Here is a 21947-nt window from a genome sequence, read left to right on the forward strand (position 1 = left end):
AATGGCGCTCGAGGAGTCTGATTCCCCCCTTTGATAAACTTTCCCTTCGGGACTGCTGTTCCCTTTATCATGCTGGGTTGAACCTCATCCTCCTCCTGTTCTAATTCCCCCGTCTCGACATTATAGGGACACTCGCGTCTCCAATGTCCCACCTCGTTACACTGATGGCACCTCGTTGTCTTTTTCAGTGTTGCGATATCTATTCTCGGTCTCGGTCTTTCTTCCTCATCTCTGCTCTGATTATTCTGTTTCTTTACTGGTGTTCCTGTTCCCTGTTGCCGTTGTCCACCCTTTCCAGCTGATTGCATCTGCACCAACATCAGCTTTTCCTTAAGTTTCTTTGCTTTTGAGTCTATTTCGTCGCTACAGTACCTCGCATACCTCAGAATCTCATCTAAAGGTTTATTCTGCCAACAAATCAAATGCTGTTGTATCATTAGGCTTATGTCTGGCCTTAATCCTAGAACAAACTTCGACACAAACTGTCATATGTCTTTAGGATCCATGACATCCAACCCGCTATACTGTTTGAATGCTTTCAGCAATCTCTCGTAGAACTCGTGAACTGTCTCTTTAGGCTCCTGAGTTGTTCGATCTATCTTAACCCAGTCTATGTCTTGCACTGGCACTTTCTCCTTTAACCATGCTATTACTCTCTCGTACTTTTCCATGACTCTATCTGATGGACCATTCGTCCTGGCATCTCTCGGAGGCTCACAAGCGGGCCATTCAATACTAAGCTTGCACGCCGTCCACAAATCTCCGGGTACTACGATATCGAACAAGGTGTTCAAATCGATCCACAGCACCTTAGAGATCTTCACGAACCTCTCTACCTGCTTGTACCACTCCACGGGGTTCTCTCTTAACTTGGGGAAAGAATTAGTAAATGCCGCTAAATCCCCCCTACTCCAGGGCACATGGACGTAGTTTCCGTTCGCGATTTCTCGCAAAGGGAAAGCTTCCATTCGCATTAGCTCTCCATCTTGGGACTTCGCAAGTGTACTCCTTCTGACGGACCCCCTTTTGGACCATCTTTCCTCCCATCTATCCAGATCCCTCCAAATTCTGATACACATGATTAGTTCCCTTATGTGTACTCTTAGCCCAATCGTCCTACGCTCATCTAGATCCTGATCCGTGCAATTTAGCCTATGGTTGGCCTGTAAAGCTTTAGTCTGTGACATGTCTATCATATACTTGTCTGCCAATTCAGATAATTTTTCATGAGCTGCTCTTGCTTTCCGAGTAACATCCTTAGATAAAAACAGTATTTCATCCGGTTCGTACAGCTCTAACCTTTCTATTGCCACTGTGCCGTCAATTATCTCATCCAAGTCTGATTTTAAACTCGTTACATCAAGCCGTCTTGCTTTTATTTCAGCTCTCAGTACATCAGTCCTAGGTTGTTCACTCACAACCCTCTCACCTCCACTATGCGCCCTACGTCTAAGCACAGGTGAGTTATGAGGAGTTCTTCTTCCATCTCTTTGTTCCCACCTCTCTAGATCCCAAGCTTTTCCATCTTCCCTTGGGGTATGGTGGAACGTTAATCCATTCCCCATCACTACATTCCGTCTTTTTGGCTTGGTTTCTCTAGATACAATATAGGATCCTCCGTGCTGCTCTGTATCACTGCAAATCCCTTGCTGTCTGGTGTCGCTCAATAGAATGAAGGGTCCTCCACGGTCCTCCATGTTCCCGCGATCTCGTTCGTGATCACCGGATGCATGGCGAGACGTTTCGCGACTCTCCATATTCCCCTGACTTCGTCCGTGATCACCGGATGCATGGCGAGACGCTTCGCGACTCTCCATGTTCCCGTGATTCCAGTGTCGCACATTTTTGTCCGGGGCATGGTGAGTGCACTTGAAACTATTTCGGTACTCCTGCGTTCTTCGTTCTCCCTCACTAAGGATGACGCGAGGCACTCCCCCACACCCTGCACTCCTATCATCGCACATTTGCCTATTGCCACTGGCAGTATGGCAAGCATCTCCTCTGCTTCCTTGACTCCCTCCCTCCCACTCAGGGCTGCTTTCGCCAGCTCCGCAGTGAGAGAGGATCCTGTTATCCTGGTCACTCCATTCTGCTCCTGTTTCTAATCTTTTATTCTGAGTCTCTTCGGCAGCATCCCATTCTCTCAAATACTCCCTTAATTCCTTATAGGATTTTGGTTTCGGTCCCCTCAAATCTATCTATCCTCTTTGGCCCCCCTGTTCTATCCAGGGACCCGTTGCGGAATCTAATGGGGTACTCCGACTCATTGGTTCTAGCAACTGCCTCTGGGAATTGATCGTATTATTCCTTCCCTCTATCTCTGCCCTTTCTCTGTCCCATCGTGCCTGTTCCTCCTGCTGGACCCCCTCTGGGTTGTAGATTGACACTATAGGGCCTATGGTAACAGGTACTTGTAAAGCGTCGGGCATTTGATACGACCTTGCATGCTGTGTTTCTGGCACCTTCTGGACCACGAATCTTCCTACTACTCTCTGTTCGGGACTAGATTGAGGTACTTCCTCACCTTTCTTGACATCCCACTCTGTTACTGGGAGCGATTTATATTCCCCCCATCTAGCTCCGTCCCCTTGTTGTAGTACAGGACTTTCTGCTTCTCTGTTGTACGGAGGTGGTCTATCTGTTAATAGTCTCTCTATCAGATCCTCATCTGGCTCGCTATCCTCATCTTCTTCTAGAGGTTTCTTTTCTCCCGTAGCTTCTAACATTGTGAACAGTTTGTCTGCTTCTATCTTTTGCACTCTCCACTTTTTAGCTTCATCGTCCCATTTAGCATCCTGCACTGCTTTTACCGATCGCCTCACTCTTTCCTGGCGCCTCTTTAAGCTCTTTTTGTGTGCTGCTCTAAACCATGCACTAAGGGCTTCGAACTGTGTTGGCCTCGGTAGAGATCTTGTTGCTAGCATTACCGCTTTCAGTTGATTCAATACTTCCAACTTAAACGTCCCGTATCTCGGAAACGTCAGTTCCTTATTCCCTTCTGTTAGCTTATTCCACTCGGAGATCCGTAATATCGAGTGTAAGCCTACATTCACTGCCATATGATAAGCTGGTGTGCCTTCTGGTGGAGCTTCTTCTCCGGCATATAAGTTTCTTCTATCTCTCTTAAAGATCGCCCTTAAACGTTTAAAACACTTCATTTTCGATAATCTACAATTTTCCTTTATTCTCTTCCTTGTTTACGTCCCGCTGACAAACCAACCAATCCCTACGCGACTTTCGCTAATCGGCCTATCCCAGCGCGACTCTACGCTGACCGACCAATCTCAGCGCGGCTCTACGCTGACGTCACTCGTTCCCTCTGCAGCAGTTCCCCTCCTTTCTCAACTCGTCTCACGGTCTTACATGCGTTTTCATTCATACGCTGAAAAATGACTACTTCCGTCCAAGCGATCACTTTTCTCTGACTGTACGGCCACAGTCTAACTGTAATTGTCACCTCAACTGACGAAACGTCTTTCCTCTCACGGTCAGACGATCGCCTTAACTGATAGGTTACTTACACACAGTAAACGTACGACCAGCGTCCGTTACTCATACACTCACTCTTACACTCCCCCTATCATCGGTCCGTCGGGCGATCAATGGTACCTCATGACCCCCTTTCAATGGTAGACAAATTACTCTGGGTGTTCGATACACCCGAACCACTTAAGCTCTCCTTGAACTTAAGATTTTATCCGGTTGCGCGCGCTCACAACCTTCCCTCAATCACACTACAGGCATTCAACTCCGCTTGACATTACAACACAGGTACAACATAAAATACCGCAATCTTACAACGCATGACCCTTATACTCACTCTCGACCGACTCTGCTGCTTTTCTCTCGACGCACCGTCAGCACCTTCTTCGGCAGGGATTCTTCTTCTGGTCATCGATGACTAGGGACCTTGGGGTAATCTAGACCTGACCTAGGTTGTCTTCCTCAAGAAGAAAAGCATCTTTCTCTGCTACCAACTGCGGGGAATGAGATTTTGATACCCTTTTTGATCACTTAGATACTAATCTCATTCATCAATTTGGATCGGTTATTTTCTGTCATTGAGTAAAAGACAAACCCCGCATAGGTTAGATAAACCCCATAAACTGACGCAACTCTGAAGGACCACTTACGACTGATGAAGTTTTAAAAGTTTAATATAAAATCAGAATTAAGTGCATATACAATCCTCTCAGGATACGATTCAATAAGTATACAGGAACTAGAAGGAACATAAATTCCCTAAAGAACCTCAGTCTACAAAAGAATACGATTAAAGTCAATTCAAGAATCAGCAGATTAAAAGCATCGACACAATGTGGTCCCGTTGCGTCATCTACAAAAAGAATAAACAAGTTAATTCTGTCCCTACTCTGTACTATGTGACATCCCTACTTCGCAAGTTCCTTACCTAAAAAGGTGTCAGCAGTTTGACTTCCAAAGAAGTTCAAACTCTCTTAACCCCTAATGGTAACTTAAGTTTAAGAAGCAGTACCCTCTCTGCCTACCCATCCGCTCTCTAAGGGTCCTCGGCCTACTGCTCTCTCTGCGCTCTGATCTCACTCAGCGCTCGCTCCTCAGACCATCTGCTCTGAGCTCCTGCTAACTTCTCCTCCCCAGGGTGCTGTCCCTAAATACACAATCACAGTATGGGTGGAACGCCTCTTCGACGCCCACCACGTACTTTCCCCATGATGTCATTCTTTGCTCTTTCCATGGCTTCATCTCTTCGCGTCGTCCGTTAAGTTGACCCTTCTCCTTAGACGCCATCTTAGTCTTCTTGCTGGTGACTTCATTCGACGTTTCATTTGACACTTTCGGAGCAAAAGTCTATCACCTCAGCAGAACTCTACTCTTTACGACTGTATTCGTAACCTTAGTTGGTCCTGTGAACGGTCATTTCTAAACAAGACTCAAATTCCAAGCGTCTCTTATCACGTTTAGGCCATAAACTTCGTCCAGCATTGTCACCTTAAATCTAGCAAGACCTTTGACTCTTGTCTCGCACATTCAGATCAAGGCTATTCACGACTCCTGTGAGCCCACTAAATTACATACAGCGGACTACACTCCTGCGAACTCTTGATCAGTTAGGTTAAAATCACATATGACTAAACCTTTTCTAACATTCCTACAAAAGCTTTCTACACAGTATAACCTTTAACACACATTTATATATAATCGAATTTAGCAAATCGTTTGCTTATAAGTGAATACATTCTACATATAACGCAACATTTATATTCTCGTGCTTACATCGTGCTATACATTCTCTGCACATTTCGTCACTTTACGTTTCGCCGTTTTCTCTGTTTCATGATTACACACGTACATGAATTCTGCTTTGCACGTTCTTCTGTTCTTAAGCATTTCTATACATTTCTATATTAGCCCACTATGTATACGGGCCTTCCTAATTCTAATGCATATTAGAGTAAATACAGAATACATTTCCTATTACTTTGATTACATCGGCTAACTTATACACTACAAGTGTTAACTTCACGTTATAGATTCCACGTTTATGCGATATGCTTGTGAATATGGTCCGGATATACTTTTTATTCAAATTGCGCTCTCTCACCCCCTCATCAATGCAGACTTGCATTGGGTTCATGAGGCCACGTTCATCTGTGCAGCAGGGCTGCTCAGTTCAAACTTCCCAGAGATGAAATATATTGCCAGACAATGTGCATTCAATAACACCGCAAAGTCCTGGCTTGTTCCCTCCTTGAAACTAATGATTAACCATTACAGGAAAATATTCACTATACAAAGAAATCCCCAGGCCACACTATACCATCAATGGCATTTTTGATGGAATATATTCCTTTTTAAACTTGTATCCCTCTGAAAATATGAATAACCATATTGGCTTGCAAAATATAAAAAAAAGAATGCACATTCTGACACAGCTCTGCATGATTTGCTAGATATTAAAATCTGATTTGGAGGTTTCGTGAGCAATGTGATGCATTGTCATGAGATTTCGGTAATCTACCAGTTTCATGTTTTACCCTCTGCTTCATAGCTTATTGGAATATTTGTACTACATAATGCATCCTGCATAATGCAATGATAAAAAAAATCCCCCTTTTTTTTTTTACATAAAATCCTACATAATGCAACATCGGCAGTATTGTCCATTCTTTATCAGAGCGTGTGACCTACTGCTGATCAAGTGGGACAGGCTCTCTTTGGGTAATATTCAGAATGTGATAAGAATTCATGAGCCAAAGTTGCTTTATTTCACTTCACCCTAGCAAGAATCACACAAAAAACCCGATATACCTCAGGCATAGATTACATTTATTAGTATAAAAATATGGAAGTGAAAGCATTTTAAATTCCAGAATTGCAACCATTCGAGGAAAAGTTTAGATGTGTGGACAATCTCTTCTAGGAAAAGCAGGAGACAGTTTGTGGTATGTGATCAAACCTGCTGTACCGTTTTGCATTTCAAAAAAATAATATATTCTACACTTCACGGAAATTGTATGAAATTAATTATTACTTGTTAAGATTATTATGGCCCTTTGTAACTAAGCTGCATTTGTAATTTGTCTGAAAAGAAATTAAGCCTGCAGAAAATAATGAATAACACTTTGAATGGGAATGATAAATGCATGCGTGAAAGGCCTTAATTCTGCATGATTGACATAAAATAGTCAGAGAAATTGTTAAGGTATATTAATATACATTTGATTTAAATGAATATCACTTCAAATCCTGCTTTGCTACATATCAGCTTCAGTAATATTAATGGATTTTATGAACTGTACATCTGCATAACTTCAAAGACATGGTAAAAGAAATGGCATGCATGAGCTCTTTAAAAAACACAGAGCTCTGGTGATTTCTAAAGGTCTCCTCAGGGGGAAAGAATAAACGTTTTTAGAGGGATTGTTGAAACTGGCCCACTCTACAGGGTCACCCCCAAATGTTTTGTCTTCACTGATCCTATTTTTGTTGAATTTGTTTTTTTTAGCCTTAAGATGTTGTACTTTACCACTGCTAACCAGTACTAAAGGGCTCACGCTCACTCCTCTAAACATGGTTTGATTTGCATATACCTAATTGGTCTATTTAATTTACTTGTATTTCCCTTGTACAGTGATATACCATTTCCGTTCATAAAACTTTATTTCAGTTGATTATAACCATGAAAGTATATATAGCATATATCCAGGGCCTGTAAACTGAATGCTACCAGTGGGCCTACATCACTTATTGAAGCACTCACCTAAGTAACTCTCTAAATCTTATCACAGGCGTGCCATCGCAACCTGAATGAGGTGCCACACTGCCGGTACACCCCGTTGGGGTAGCTGCATGCTATATAAGAGACACAAATAATAAAAAATAATAATGTGAACTTGCCATTTAAACTCCCTTGCCACGTCGTAAACTCCTCTTTTATTATATATGTCACCCCATAAGATACGTAATGTTTGGCACCTGTGGAATTGTGATGCTAAACCCTGTTTAATGGAAAAGGCAAATTGTTCACTACAATTTTCAAAATGCCACATTTATAACGTTTGTATTTTCCTGCCCTTCGCTCATTGTGCCTTCAGCCTGTTTTGGGTCACATGACTGGGTGCAGTTGACAGATAGACTTTAGGAATTTCTTTCAGACAATCACGCAATAGAGGGATTAGGTGTGCCTTAATGGGTCATCACTGGCAGGATAGGGGCGGAGCTGAGCACAGCCCCTTTTACACCTAAATAGGCTGTGTCCTTTCTCCATGAAAAAGGCTTAACAACACTGTACTGTCACTGCAGCTAGCTTGGAGCCAGGGCAGGGGTCTGGAAATTCCATACACTTCAAGGAACTTTTCCAGTAGCTTCTCTCACCTTCCAGAAGAAGGAACCAAGGTCACAAAAATAGTACCTTCAGACCCACTCTTCAGTTCATTGCTGGACCTGCAGAAGGACCCTCTGAGGACCGCCTGCTGCTGTGACCAGCTGCACACTCTGCCAGACTGTTGTACCTGAAAGGACTGCTTTGCTTCCAGGAGCCCGCCTTAAACCCTCAGAGGCCAACTCTGCTGTTGAGCCCCACGTCTTCACATGAATCCAGAATTGCCAGAAGTGACTCCAATGGCTAGTTTGCCGGCTTCCTGTTCAGAGTCACATGGACATAACACGCTCCCACCATCTTAAACCAGCACCTGGGCCCAGCTTGAATCAGTTCTAAACCCACAAGAGGTGTTCCACTAGTCCTGGTCCCTTGGTTGTGGTGCTAAAGATTTCCAAAGGGCAATTTTCTAAAACTGAAGACAGACAAAATTTTACAAAAAAGCGCTCTCAGAACCAAAGGGAGACAGGGACTAACCTGTTGGTTTATCTGTCCTAAATGCATTGTCAGTCTGATTGACTTTGCAGCTTCTACCTCTACGTTCTTCTCTGCAGCTGAAAATCCTTTTTAGCAGTCTTTCGCCAAAGAGATATCTGACCTCATGGAACTGTCTTCTGCTACAGCCCTCTGCCTCATCCCACTGGAGATTTCCATGTTGACAACTTGTCGTAATTGGCCCGGCCGCATTAGCGATTAGCTGAACCTACACGTTGTCCTCCTTAACTTGGCTATATACGAAAACGCCATTTTGAATGTTGCGGCGGCCATCTTAGACCATGAGCGGCCTCGTGGCCGGCGTGCCCTTTAGTCCGTTGTCCGTTCCACTGACCACCCCAACCTGCCCAGCAACAGGCTATTTTTAGTATTGGTCAAGCCGCACATGCGCAGTTCCCACTGACCCGTAAGCCTTCAGGAATGTGCACCAAACTGACCAGCGGAGTTGTGCCCCCTCCAATGAGCTGGCAGTATTCCAAAACATGACCATATATGTCCTTAAATGTGTCTTAACTTGTGCCGCCTATCTTTTATTGCCCCAAAATTGTATATAAACGGGGTCACACCGGTGTTCGGTGTGATACCTCTTGCATTACCGAAGGGTGCTGTTTGAGTGTACCACCACCCCATGGGGTCTTAATAAACTTGTTCTTTGCCTTTTACAGTTTCCGTGCCAACAGTTCTTGAGTATAAGTGGGTTATCTCCGGAGCGTGTAGGCCTTGGGAACCCCGATTTACATCAATTGGCGACCACGAAGGGACTCATCGGCGACTCGGATGCCCGAAGGAGAGGTCCTGACGAAGGCTTGGAAACCCGCCATGGGCGCGCGCTGCCACGAGTGACCCGAGTCTTGGCTGCCACGGTGTTTTTTCCTTTCCTTCCGATCTGACCTTCCAGGTGGCGCCAGTCTCCGACTGAGTTTTCGAAGTGTCTGCATCGCTGAGAAAGTGCCGTTTGGCTGATTTGGCTTACAAAACCTTGGCAGTTGGAATCTGGACATTTGGGAATTTGGGTAAGATTTGTGATCGGTAAGGTAGTCTTCGGATGCTTACTGAGGTCCTATGATTTGTGTTCCGTAAGGTAGTCTTCGGACGCTTACTGAAATTCTGTGATTTGTGATCGGTAAGGTAGTCCTCGGACGCTTGCCGAAGTCCTATGATCTACGTCTTTGATTCGAGTTAGCTAACATTGTGAATTTGTGGTCTTTGAACTTATATGTGTAGTGCACTTCACATAGGCAGGCATGTAGAGATGTTTCTCTAACTTTGTTTTTTCCCTTGAGCGGCACAATTGTGTGAAGAACTGTAAGTGCCATTTTGTCCGGTGTCACGCTTTCGTGATACTTTTCGAACATGCCTGTTTTTAGCACACTCCGAGGAATGTGTTGTCTTGGAGAAGGTACCTCAATTAGGTTAGCAGAAGCACAGCCGGCTCCCCCAGAGGGAACACCAAATAGGGAAATGTATATCAAACTTGGCCTTCCCCCTATTATGTACAGTAAATTATGGCATAAGTATACCAAGGCCGATCCTGAATTGCAATGGCCCCTACACGGGTCGTTTGATTTAAGTAAAATACAATTTGTAGAGCAATGTCTGTTTCAACGTAGGTCTAGACAAAATATGTTTGATTGCGTGCGAATGTGGGAGAAAGTGGCGCGTGAACGAATGAAGCGTGAGGTTGCCTTGGCGGACAAAGAGCAGCGCAAGGCTGCTCGGGATAAGGCTTTACAGCTTGAGGAAAAGGAGGCTCAGGAGAAGAAAGAAAGGGAGGAACGGGAACGTAAATTGCAAATGACTGGTCAATTTCCTATTCGCCGACCACTTTATCCTGTCCTTAATAATGAAATTGATGATTTTTCTTTGTTAGATCGGTCACCGCCTCCGTACGTTTCGCCGACGGCTCCGGCTGCGGATTCAGAGGATGATGGACAGGATCAGTTGGGTCAGAAGGGGGTTTCGGCTCTCAGGTTTACTGCGGAAAGGTCCGCTCATTTACGCAGTTGGGCTCGTAAAGTGAATAAGCATTGTGTTACTCAGGAGCAGTTGTTAACAGAAAAGAAAGGGTGGTCGGATCTTGAATTAATGTATTTTCTGTCCAGTCTGGCGGATGAAGTTTTAAACGCATATCGTGAACTTTCTGATACGTTAGAGCCTAAAGTATTGTCAGTGTATCGTGAGAATTTGGCTAAAGGTGATTTTGATCTTTCAGATGTTGACGACCTGTTCAAGCAATTGATCAAGCTGCGGGATGAGACAACCCAATTGCGGGAGGAACGGAAACGGAGGCAAAAGGAGTCCGAATTGGAGAATAACGGGCGGGCTAAAGAGTGTTCTCTCCGTGGTTCAGATAAGAGTCTTGCGTTGCATGTTAGGCCTATGCGTGAAGCCGCGCCTTTGTATGTTCCACCAAAAGGGGAAGGTACTGATGATGATAAATTGTCGAAGGATGTGAAAGGGTATTTTGTGTATAATTGGGTCTACACGCCATGGAATAGAGCAGATGTCATGGCATTGAAAAATTCTTTACCTGATCTTCGGAAGAATCCGGCGGCATTTTATGAGGGGGTGGAGGGGGCTATATCGTCTTGTGTGATGACTCTCGTGGATATAGATTTGTTTTTTGGGCTAATTTTACCACCTGATATGTGGAGGCAAATTCGTAAAAATAATGATGAAACGATATTGGGGGGGACATGGAAAGAAATAAATGCTGCAGATCTGGATAAAGAACCAGCATGTAAGCCTTGTCAGCTAATTCTAGACCTTCCGGCAGCTATCTTGAATAAATTAAAAACGCTTGTTCCCTCCAAAAAGATTGATTGGACCATGTTAACGTCGTGCAAGCAGAAACCCGATGAAACGGTCTCAGATTTCTTTACACGCTTCGAGGAGGCGTTTCATGATTACAGTGGTCAATCTTTAACTGACGATACGGGTCGGCATTTGTTTGTAGATAAGTATGTGGCTAATCTCCTACCAGAGATTGCAAAGCGATTGAAGTCGAGTGAAAGTTCCTGGGCCACGGCGACCCCTGCGTCCTTGTTAACTATGGCTCAATATTATGAGCGGCAGGAAGTGGAGGCTAAAGAAAGTATAGAGAAAAAGGCGAAGGAATTGAAAACGAAGGTGATGTTGGCGCAGGTTCGGGGAACACAGGGTAGAGGGAATGATAGAGGTAGATGAGGTGGAGGAAACGCATCGTATGGTCGTACGGACATAGCGGAGGATCAGTGTGCGTATTGTAAGGAGTTTGGGCATTGGGCTGAAGATTGTCCGGTACTTCGCGAACAGCGTAGTCAGCGTGGTCGAGGAAGTGGAAGGTCAAGAGGAGGTTATACTGGAGCGAGAGGTGGTGGAGGTGATCGTAGGCAGATTGAGGAGAGGGGCCGTGGCCAGGACGAACGAAATACGTTTGATAGACGGAATCAATATCAAATTTCTGAGGGAGAGAATGTGGAACACCAGGATTATGTGCATGCATAGGATTGCGTAGGATGGGGTAAGGAATCAGTTGAAGTGCCGGTAGATCAGCAAGGTCCATATGTAACAGCGGGCATTCTGGGTTCTACTGATCAATTTCTAGTCGACACAGGAGCTACTCGTAGCGCTTTGTCGAAAAACTTGGTTCCGAGGGCTCCCCTGTCTGGCGAAATGATTACGTGTGTAGGGTTTGATGGCACACCCTCCCCCAGCCCATTGTCCAAGCCCCTTGCACTATGCATTGATAAATATTTCAGTTTTGGCCAATTTTTGTTATCACCCCATACCCCAGACAATATCCTGGGCATTGATTTGCTTAAATATTTTCGAGCGACAATACGTGGCGCTCCAGAGGGAGTGCGGGTTATCCTGAATGACAATTACCCTGACCCTGACAGATTTTATGCTATTTTAGACATTCCAGCTTTGGCCTCTCTACCGCATACGTTGTGGGCGACCTCAGATACGGATGTGGGAGAGATGCGTATTCCACCAATACACATTACTGTTAAGGAGGGGGCCCCTTTGCCACAAGTGCCACAGTATAAGATTTCGAGAGAAGGTGAAATTGCATTGACACATATTGTTCAGGATTTGATTTCTGCAGGGGTTGTGGAGGAGGTCCCTTATAATGTTTGTAACAGTCCTATCCTTCCGATTCTTAAGAGAGATACTGACGGTAAAATCTATCGATTTATTATTGATTTGCGAGAGATTAACAAAATTGTCATTCCCCAATACCCGGTGGTGTCTGATATTACGACCTTGCTTACCTTGATTCCACCGACAGCCACCACCTTTAGCGTTATTGATTTAAAGAATGCGTTCTTTTCCATTCCTGTTCATCCTGATAGCAGATACCTGTTCGGCTTTACACTCAATAATAAATCGTATAGATTTTGTCGTGTTCCCCAAGGTTATACTGAAAGCCCTAGCATCTACAGCCAGGCTTTGAAAAGGCAGTTAGATTATTTTAAATTGCAGTCTGGCGTCGTGCTCATCCAATACGTGGATGACCTTCTGCTTGCCGCTGACTCCTATGCACAATGTGAACAGAGCACACTTGCGTTGCTTTCCTTTTTGGCACAAAACAATCACAAGGTTTCTAAGAAAAAGCTTCAATACTGTAGACCTCAGGTGACCTACCTCGGTCATCTGTTGTCTAAGGAGGGGCGTGCATTAACATCTGATCGAATTCAAGCGATTTTAGATACACCAGTCCCCTGCACGCAGAGAGATGTACGTGCCTTTATAGGGTTGACGTTCTTTTGTAGGCAATGGATCATGGGTTTTTCACATATCATAAAACCTTTGCTAGCATTACTGTCCAAAGCTACACCGATGCCCCTTGAGTGGACAGAGGAATGTCAGAAAGCTTTTGAGCAGTTGAGGCAGGCCCTTTGTTCCGCACCCGTGTTAGGTACACCAGACTACACGAAACTTTTCACATTGTACGTGCATGAGAATGATGGGTGCGCGTTGTCAGTGTTAGTGCAATTACACGGGGATAAGCAGAGACCATGTGCATACTTCTCTGCCATTCTGGATCCTGTAGCACGAGGGTTGCCTGGGTGTTTTCGAGCGGTAGCAGCAACAGCGGTGGCCATACGACAGAGTGAGGGAATAGTTTTATCACACAAATTGTTGGTGTTAGTTCCCCACGCAGTAGATGCCCTGTTAAACCAAACTAAGACCCAATACCTTACGAGTGCACGGCTAACAGGATACGAGCTGACACTCTTGGCGCCACATATTACATTGAAAAGATGCGCTACTTTGAACCCTGCCACTTTATTGCCCTATCCGGCCGAGGAGGGTCAGGAAGAAAAACATCACGACTGTGTTTTCCTGACCGAGGAACAGACAAAGGGTCGTGTCGATTTACAGGATGTGCCACTTCCAGAAGTGGATGGGGAACTGTGGGTTGATGGATCGTGTTTAAGGCTGCCAGATGGTACGACTTCCGCAGCATATGCGATCACGACGCTTAAGACAGTGGTAGAAACAGCTAGGATACCACAAAAGTCGGCTCAGGCAGCAGAGCTGATAGCCTTAACAAGAGCCTGCGAATTGAGTGCTGGATTATGTGTGAACATATACACGGACAGCCGGTATGCCTTTGGAGTGGCCCATGACTTCGGGCTACTTTGGAGGGAACGTGGGTTTCTGACATCGCACGGAGAGCACATTATGCACAGAGAGCTAGTGCGTGATCTCCTAAACGCGTTGCTTGGCCCTAAGAAAGTAGCGATAGTGAAGTGTAGTGCCCATAAAAAGATCACGGACAAAGTGGGCCAAGGAAATGCCTTTGCAGACAGTATAGCAAGACAGACGGCCATGTCCCGAACTAGCTCCCCCATGTACGTGGTACAATCACAGGCTGAGCGATGGAGTGATGCTAGAGCAGAAATACGGGATATTCAAAATTCAGCCACTGAATCTGAACTCGCAGCTTGGGCAGCAGATGGGGTACTAGATGACGAGGGTTGTTGGAGAAGCAAAGACATGGAGAAGTGGAAATTGCCTGCGGCTTATTTACAGGCGATGGTCCAGATGACGCATGGACTGGCTCATGTCGGAGCTCTTGCAATCACTCGGCTTTTAACACGAGTTTGGGAACATCCCGAGATTGCTAATACTGCAAAGAGAGTAGTACAGACCTGCCTGGTATGTTTGCAACACAATCCCGGAAAGGGGACCCATACTCCGAAAGGAGGGTTCGTTCCACCTTCTGCACCATTTGAGGTGCTTCAAATGGATTACATCCAACTCGAGCGTTGCAATAACCTGAAGTACGTCCTAGTGGTGGTATGTGCTTTTAGCAAATGGGTTGAGGCTTACCCCACGAAAGACAACACGGCTTTGACAACAGCTAAGGTGTTGCTTAAGGAATTCTTTCCTCGCTTTGGAGTTTGTAAATTTTTGTGGAGCGACAATGGGCCCCATTTTGTTGGAAAGATCGTGGAATATGTACTGAAGGGGTTAGGGATTCAGCAGAAGTTCCACGCTGTATTCCACCCTCAGTCAGCAGGTTTGGTCGAGTGGTACAATGCTACGTTGAAGCTTAAGCTGGCCAAAATTGTGGCGTCTACATCGTTGAAGTGGCCAGACGCTTTGCCGCTAGCACTGCTCTCTCTTAGATCAGTACCCCACTCACGAACTGGCCTTACGCCTTATGAGGTGGTGTTTGGCCGCCCAATGAATATCTGGGGGGTGCCCAAGCCGCGATTAATACATGATGTGCCTTGTGTTATGATGAATGATTATTTGGCACGATTAACAAATGATTTGCTCTCTATTCATCAACAGGTTCGAGAAGCGCTCCCTGACAACTCTACTGGAGAGGGCCATGATCTCCGCCCTGGTGACCACGTGATGGTTCGCTCGTTTGAGAGAGCAAGCAGTCTGGAGCCCAGGTGGAAGGGCCCCGAGCAGGTCCTTCTTGCGACCCGCACCGCAGTACGAGTGACTAACAGGAAGCGGTGGGTGCATTCGACACATTGTCGCCGTGTCTCTCCGGATCTGGTGACTCCTGCTGTACTGACTGATTACAAGGAGATCTTGGAGAAAGAAAAGAGCCCAGCTGTGACGTCGACCGAAGTTGAGGGAGCCTTCCCGGACCAAGCTGCTGCCGGACGAGAGCGCTACAACTTGCGTCCACGATAAGAAGATTTTTTTTGCCTTTTATGACTGGTTGGTTACCGCTCCAGGTTTGTGAAACGGAAACCGGGAATTCCAAGGGGGGGGGATCAGTTCTGCCAGAGTAGCGACACCCGTCTTGGCCCGGAGAAGAAAACAATGGCTACCTCGGAGTTTAGCACCGTATTTTTCTTTTTTTAGGTATACACGTACGTGTATCTGAGACTTTGTGCACGATTTGTGCTATTTGAGACTTTGCACGAATATTCTTGAACTATGGCATCAACGGCATCTCGTGATAAGAAAATATTGGGTGCCTTTCTTTTTGTTCTGACTATTGTGGTGATAGCTGTTATAGCCTGGGTAGTCGAACTTGTGGTGCCTGTACGTGAACATTTGCTGACGACTACCCCGGCTCCTTCTGAACATTTTCATTTTACATTGCCTTTTCATGAAGAGCGCCACCGCCAAACGTATTTAAATAACAGCTTCATTCAGATTCTTCACCACACACATAACATGACCAATACCTCAAATTGCTGGGTGTGTGGGATGTTGCCAGGGCACCAGAAGAGAGGGGGCACCCCACTTATTCCACTCCCGTTTTCGTATAATGGGTCATGCAACGCATGGTACACCCTCCTCTTTACTTTGAGATGGCCAACAAAAGGGGGGGTGCTTTTCCGCTTGAATATAGTATGTTCCCATGACAAGGATGGGTTTCCCCGGGCTGAGGGTACTCGTTTTGAATGGGAAGAGTATAGGCCTGATAATGTGTCTGCCCCACGTGTATACAGCAATCAGCGGAACATTAATGTATCTAGTGCCCATGTTATAAATGTCATTGCTACAAAAGCCGATTTATGTATCAGGAATAAGGGCTCGATTGCAGTGGGGAAAAGCGAATGTAATACTACTCTCACGTTTGATAGCCCGAATGGCATTTCATTTGTTGCATCACGAAATACATATTTTATCTGTGGAACGAAGGGCTACCATCAGCTTCCATTGGGGTGGTTGGGCACGTGCTATGTATCGTTTGTGTTACCTCCTGTATTCATTGCCCCTCCAATGTATCACAATGATTATACCTTGTACCATGACTTCGTCTTGAATAGGGTCAAACGAACTGTTGTTCTGGAAGACATTGACCAAACAGACACTGCATTGCAACAGTATGTGGACTTTAATCTGGGACTATTCTCCTTTGTGGGGGCTGCACTGAACAGCCGGAAAATCAGACGACTGACGCGTGTTGTCGAGGCTGTTGCGAATGACACTGCTATTGCCCTGGGGAATATTACCGAGGAACTACAGATTTCCGGGATTGTCAAACTCCAAAATAGGATGGTATTGGATGTTGTTTTAGCTGATCGTGGGGGGGCATGTAGAATTATCGGAAGCAGCTGTTGCGTGTACATTCCGGACAATTCTCCATCTGTGTATGATGCCATCTCCAAGCTTCATAAGATTGCAGCTGAGATATACCCGGACAATGGAACTTGGACACTTTCGGGATGGTTCTGGTCCATGCTTGCAACATGGGGCTGGAAACTGTTGACGATTCTGTGTATACTTGTGGGAGCCATGTTTTTCATATGCCTATGTATTCAATGTGGCCCAGCTTTATGCTAAATGTGTTTATCAGCTTGCATACCATCAAGACGAGCTCTTGCCCATGACAAAATGATGCTTCACTAAGAGGTAACACAAATAATGTTAATAGACATCGAGGACGAACATCCTGATTATGTTCATTATGAGGTAGATTCAGCTAAACGCTAAAAGGGTCGTATATCGTAATTGGCCCGGCCGCATTAGCGATTAGCTGAACCTAAACCATTTTGAATGTTGCGGCGGCCATCTTAGACCATGAGCGGCCTCGTGGCCGGCGTGCCCTTTAGTCCATTGTCCGTTCCACTGACCACCCCAACCTGCCCAGCAACAGGCTATTTTTAGTATTGGTCAAGCCGCACATGCGCAGTTCCCACTGACCCGTAAGCCTTCAGGAATGTGCACCAAACTGACCAGCGGAGTTGTGCCCCCTCCAATGAGCTGGCAGTATTCCAAAACATGACCATATATGTCCTTAAATGTGTCTTAACTTGTGCCGCCTATCTTTTATTGCCCCAAAATTGTATATAAACGGGGTCACACCGGTGTTCGGTGTGATACCTCTTGCATTACCGAAGGGTGCTGTTTGAGTGTACCACCACCCCATGGGGTCTTAATAAACTTGTTCTTTGCCTTTTACAGTTTCCGTTCCAACAGTTCTTGAGTATAAGTGGGTTATCTCCGGAGCGTGTAGGCCTTGGGAACCCCCGATTTACATCAAACTAAGTGCGAAGGTACAAATCTTCTCAATGGCTTTGCTCCTCACCCATCTGAAGACTAGGCTTCTTTTCAGGCGCTCCTGCAACCTTGCCCCACTGAAATTCTACCTTCTTAGACATTTTTTAAGTCTGAAGTTAAGTGCTGACTGGGCCTAATCCACTTCTTGTATCCTAACTGTGCTGCATTGTGGTCAGCCTTAACTTCTCATGTGACCAGATTCCCGCAGTTGGCACTTTGATCTTCAGGTGCTAGATATGACTAAAAATTATTATTAATATTTACTCTATTTATCTAAATTTGTTAGAGATTTTTCATGTGTTGTGTATTCACTTCAATATTTTTTGTGTGCTGCATATAGACGTTACACATTGCCTCTAAGTTAAGCCTGACTGCTTTGTGTGCCAAGCTACTGAGGGAGATGCACAGGTTAATTTAATGACTGTTTGTGCTTCACCATGAAAGGGATTGTGGCTGTTGTTTGAAATGTGTTCACATTCCGGTCAACCAACAACCCAATTTCTCACAAGGATGAAGTTCAATGCTCCATCCTTCAGTTTTGGTATCTTAGGACCAGATGTATTAAAGTATTTTACCCATTCGGTGTCTATGGGAAAATTCTTTAGTACATATGGCCCTTAGTCACTATTTTCTTTCTGACAGAGGCTCATGTCAATTGTTTATTTTTTGGCGGAGTCTGCCAGACCACTCATCCCAATAGACCCCTCAAACTTCAGATCTGGGTCTACATAGGTACGCCTTTTGGTTGTCCGTTATTAGCCTCCACAGTCAAAAAAGTCAAGTCAGGGGCCCCGTTGACCGCATCGGCTCAATCCTTTGTGCCTATCTTTAACCACAAACTGAGCCACGCTTACATCCTCCTAAATGAAGTATTTTCAGTGGTATAAAGTTCCACATGCCTTCATAAATGTTGACAGCTATTGATTTTATGGCCCATACCTTGAGATTTAAACACTCATATGACTTGTTTACCAACGAAAGTTTACTTGAGTTGACCTGACGTGCATAAAAGTTGTGATTCGATCCAATGTATTCAGAAAATTACTCCAAAAAATCTACACACCACATAATCGTCTTCTGGAGTTTTATTTGTATTTCATTAACCACAGAATGTATGAATTTTAAGAATGCCTTAGGGTATTAGTAGCGTGAAATGGAATACTCATTAATACAGAAAAATGCCACTTAGGCCACAGATTAAAAAAAACCTTTCATTATGCACTAACCTTGCACAAAGCGCAGTGTTCTTAGATCCACCCGCAGGGATCGGTCATCCTGCAGGGCCATGGCAACCATCTCCTGCAGCTCGGTCACTGTGTATTTTAATACTGGTGTGATCTTTGCTCCCACCTCCTCCAGGTCTTTCCCATTTTCCACTTTGTTGGATGCAATCACTGGGATTTCGTCACTGTCCTTTTTTGTCTCTGGTCTACCACGCTGGAAGATCACAGCGTAGCTCACGACAATGCTGCTTGAACTGCAGATTGAGAGAACAATAAATGATTTCTTAGTGGCAGACACACCCTTTCTAAAAGAATACTGCTACACCTGAGACACTGTTCAAACAACTGTATCTGGTTACCCATGTAGAAATTGCAATTGACCAGTTACAATTAGTTTCAACCAAACAAGGAGCTTTGAACATTTAATGAACTGGTAGGATGTGTAGTCTAATTGTATTTTTGTGCCACCAATTGCTGTCCCAGTTGATTGTATTGATGTCTTTTGGTATCCTTGCTCAATACAAAGATTGTCCATTTTTTTCCCCTGGGACAGTCTACTCCTATATCCAGCAGGTTAGATGGCTAAGTGAGCTCAGTATTCATTGCTGAAGCATGGTGATGCAGATTACAAATTCGAAGTCTATCAAAGTTAAAAAATTCAGCACCACTAAATTGAGTAATAATACCACCTGTTACTTACAGTGCTTACAAATGACAAAAGCGTGGCACTGAGCTCCAAAAAACAAGGCGTTATGATTAAAATACTACAGAAAAATTGGGTTCAGTGGAAACAATTTGTAACTGGTCAACTGGATTTTCAGTCTCAATAGCTTGAAGTATCAGTGTAGTTTTGACAGTTGTAACGTAAGCATCTTTGAAGTAGCAAAACAAATATGACATGCATGATCTAATATGGCAAGTTAATTATCATGTATCAAACTATGAAGTTGAAGACCACTCTCTGTATGAAAGGATGCTTCAACATGGAAAGGTTGCACAATCAAATTTGACAGAGTGATGCAACCTTCTCTTAGAACCATTACTGTAAAGCTTAACAGTTAGATGCAATTTATACATGTTTTCCTTATATTTCATATGCAGTATTACTATGTGTGGTAACCTGTTCTTGTTGATGTGTATTTCTTCATTGCTATTCCGTGCCCAGCTGCTCAGTCAAAGTGTCAGTGATGTCATGAATGTTCATGTGTGCCTGGATGATTGAATGGCAATTGGAGTGTCAGGGCTGAGCAGCTGGGATGCTGCTCCAAGTGGGGCTGCTTCTTTTACTACCTTGTAACCTACTGTTTATGTAATCTAAGATGCCTACTTTAATTGGAAGAATAAACCTTTATCTTGTTTCATCATCATCTCTACTTACCTTCATTCTTATGTTGTGTCACTGGTGATGAAGATGATTCGGTAACCCTTTTTCTTCCCAGCAGGAGGGTACTCGGGTACTAGGTTTGAGTACCGGTGTTAGTGCTTTATTTGGCTTGTGCAATACTATGCTGTCTTACAGGATTTTTAACAAGTCATTATGTATGTTCTATTCAAGTTTTTATTGCCAGGATAAAGGTATTTGTGTCTTGTGGAATTTGTGCCATCTATGGAAATTTCAGAATTTTGAATATTTTGAGAATTTAGCGTATTTTTTGCTGCTTTTACTGTGGAGTTAATTCTGGTGTGATGCACGTGGGTTAATCTGTAGTAAGGGTTAGTGTTACTCCTTGTGCAGTTCATACGTATGGGTACTTCTTACAGAATTTTCCGGTACATGCATTTGCTGGTGGTGGGATTACTGATTGTTTGCATCTCAAACTATTCTTGCTTGAATTTGAAGCTTTATTTGGATTTTCTTGTGGTGAGTATGTTTTCGAGCTCAGACCATTTTTGATGGGTGTGTGTTTTGACCCAAATCTTTACTTGAATTGTCTGGTGGTGGGTGTGATGTTGATATTAAATCGTTTCTACTGGGACATATTGTGTTCCTTGGATTTTCTGGTTGTGGGTAATGTAGTTGCACTCAAACCATTCTGAGGGGGGCATTCTCCTACTCTATCTCTTTTTTATCGATGGGGCATATTACGACCCCAAGCTTTACTTGAATTGTTTGCCAATAAGCACTTGAGCTACGTTCAGGTGACAGCATGGAATGTTGGGGGTTGGAAATTCTAGGACAGGCGGTTGTGGTCGAGCGGTGAGATGTGCTGGTGGCAGCTTACTGAAATAAAAATTACCAACCTACTTCTGGTGCACAACTCCTCCTTTCTCCAGTGACGAGTGGGAGTTGCACCCAGTGCCTTCCACCAGCTTGCCACATAGTATGGTGCCTTCTTTAATCATCTGCAGCTGCCAGGGCAGAACGGCCATCAGAGATCTTTTCTGCTTCTGAGGTTCTCAACGATGGTGGGCGGAGTCACACCAACATCACATTGTACACTAATCATGAATATACACTGACTATGGTACCAGCTGCTAGTTCCCCGTTGCCACTCATTACTGCATTTGAGGTAGGCCTCCATGTCCCAGCCGGCTGAATCTTCCGGCCGCCATCTTTCTTTGGGCAATATGTTTTCAGTATGCATCGTATTTCCAGTGGAGCTGCGTGTTAATCCAATTTTGGGACCACTTTTAAGACAACACCTACTGACCACTCTTGGCATAGTTTTAACAATTTTTAGAATTATCAATAGTAATTGCTGGCATTGTATTTACACTGTGGAGTATCCTTGCTGTGGCAATGTTACAGCATCTGGAAAGTGAAAGGTGAAACTTCAAGCTTTCTTGTAAGGATGCTTATATTCTATTACCCATGATACTTTTCAGAATGGAGGGCATTGCAGCCCTACCTGCATTTTTGTTTACTCCGGGGATCCTCCATTTGTGTTGGATTC

General features: G+C 44.5%; 1 protein-coding gene across 1 annotated transcript in view; it reads right to left on the reverse strand.

Annotated features, from left to right (window-relative positions):
* IMPG1 (interphotoreceptor matrix proteoglycan 1) overlaps window positions 1-21947 on the reverse strand; it is a 1383550-nt gene that overhangs the window by 707870 nt on the left and 653733 nt on the right. Inside the window, exon 10 of the mRNA XM_086925652.1 lies at window positions 19057-19307. Coding sequence (XP_086781778.1) covers window positions 19057-19307 — 251 coding nt within the window. The remainder of the gene's footprint in view (window positions 1-19056; window positions 19308-21947) is intronic.

Source organism: Lissotriton vulgaris, chromosome 6, assembly GCF_964263255.1.
Source record: "Lissotriton vulgaris chromosome 6, aLisVul1.2, whole genome shotgun sequence".
Classification (NCBI taxonomy): Eukaryota; Metazoa; Chordata; class Amphibia; order Caudata; family Salamandridae; genus Lissotriton; species Lissotriton vulgaris.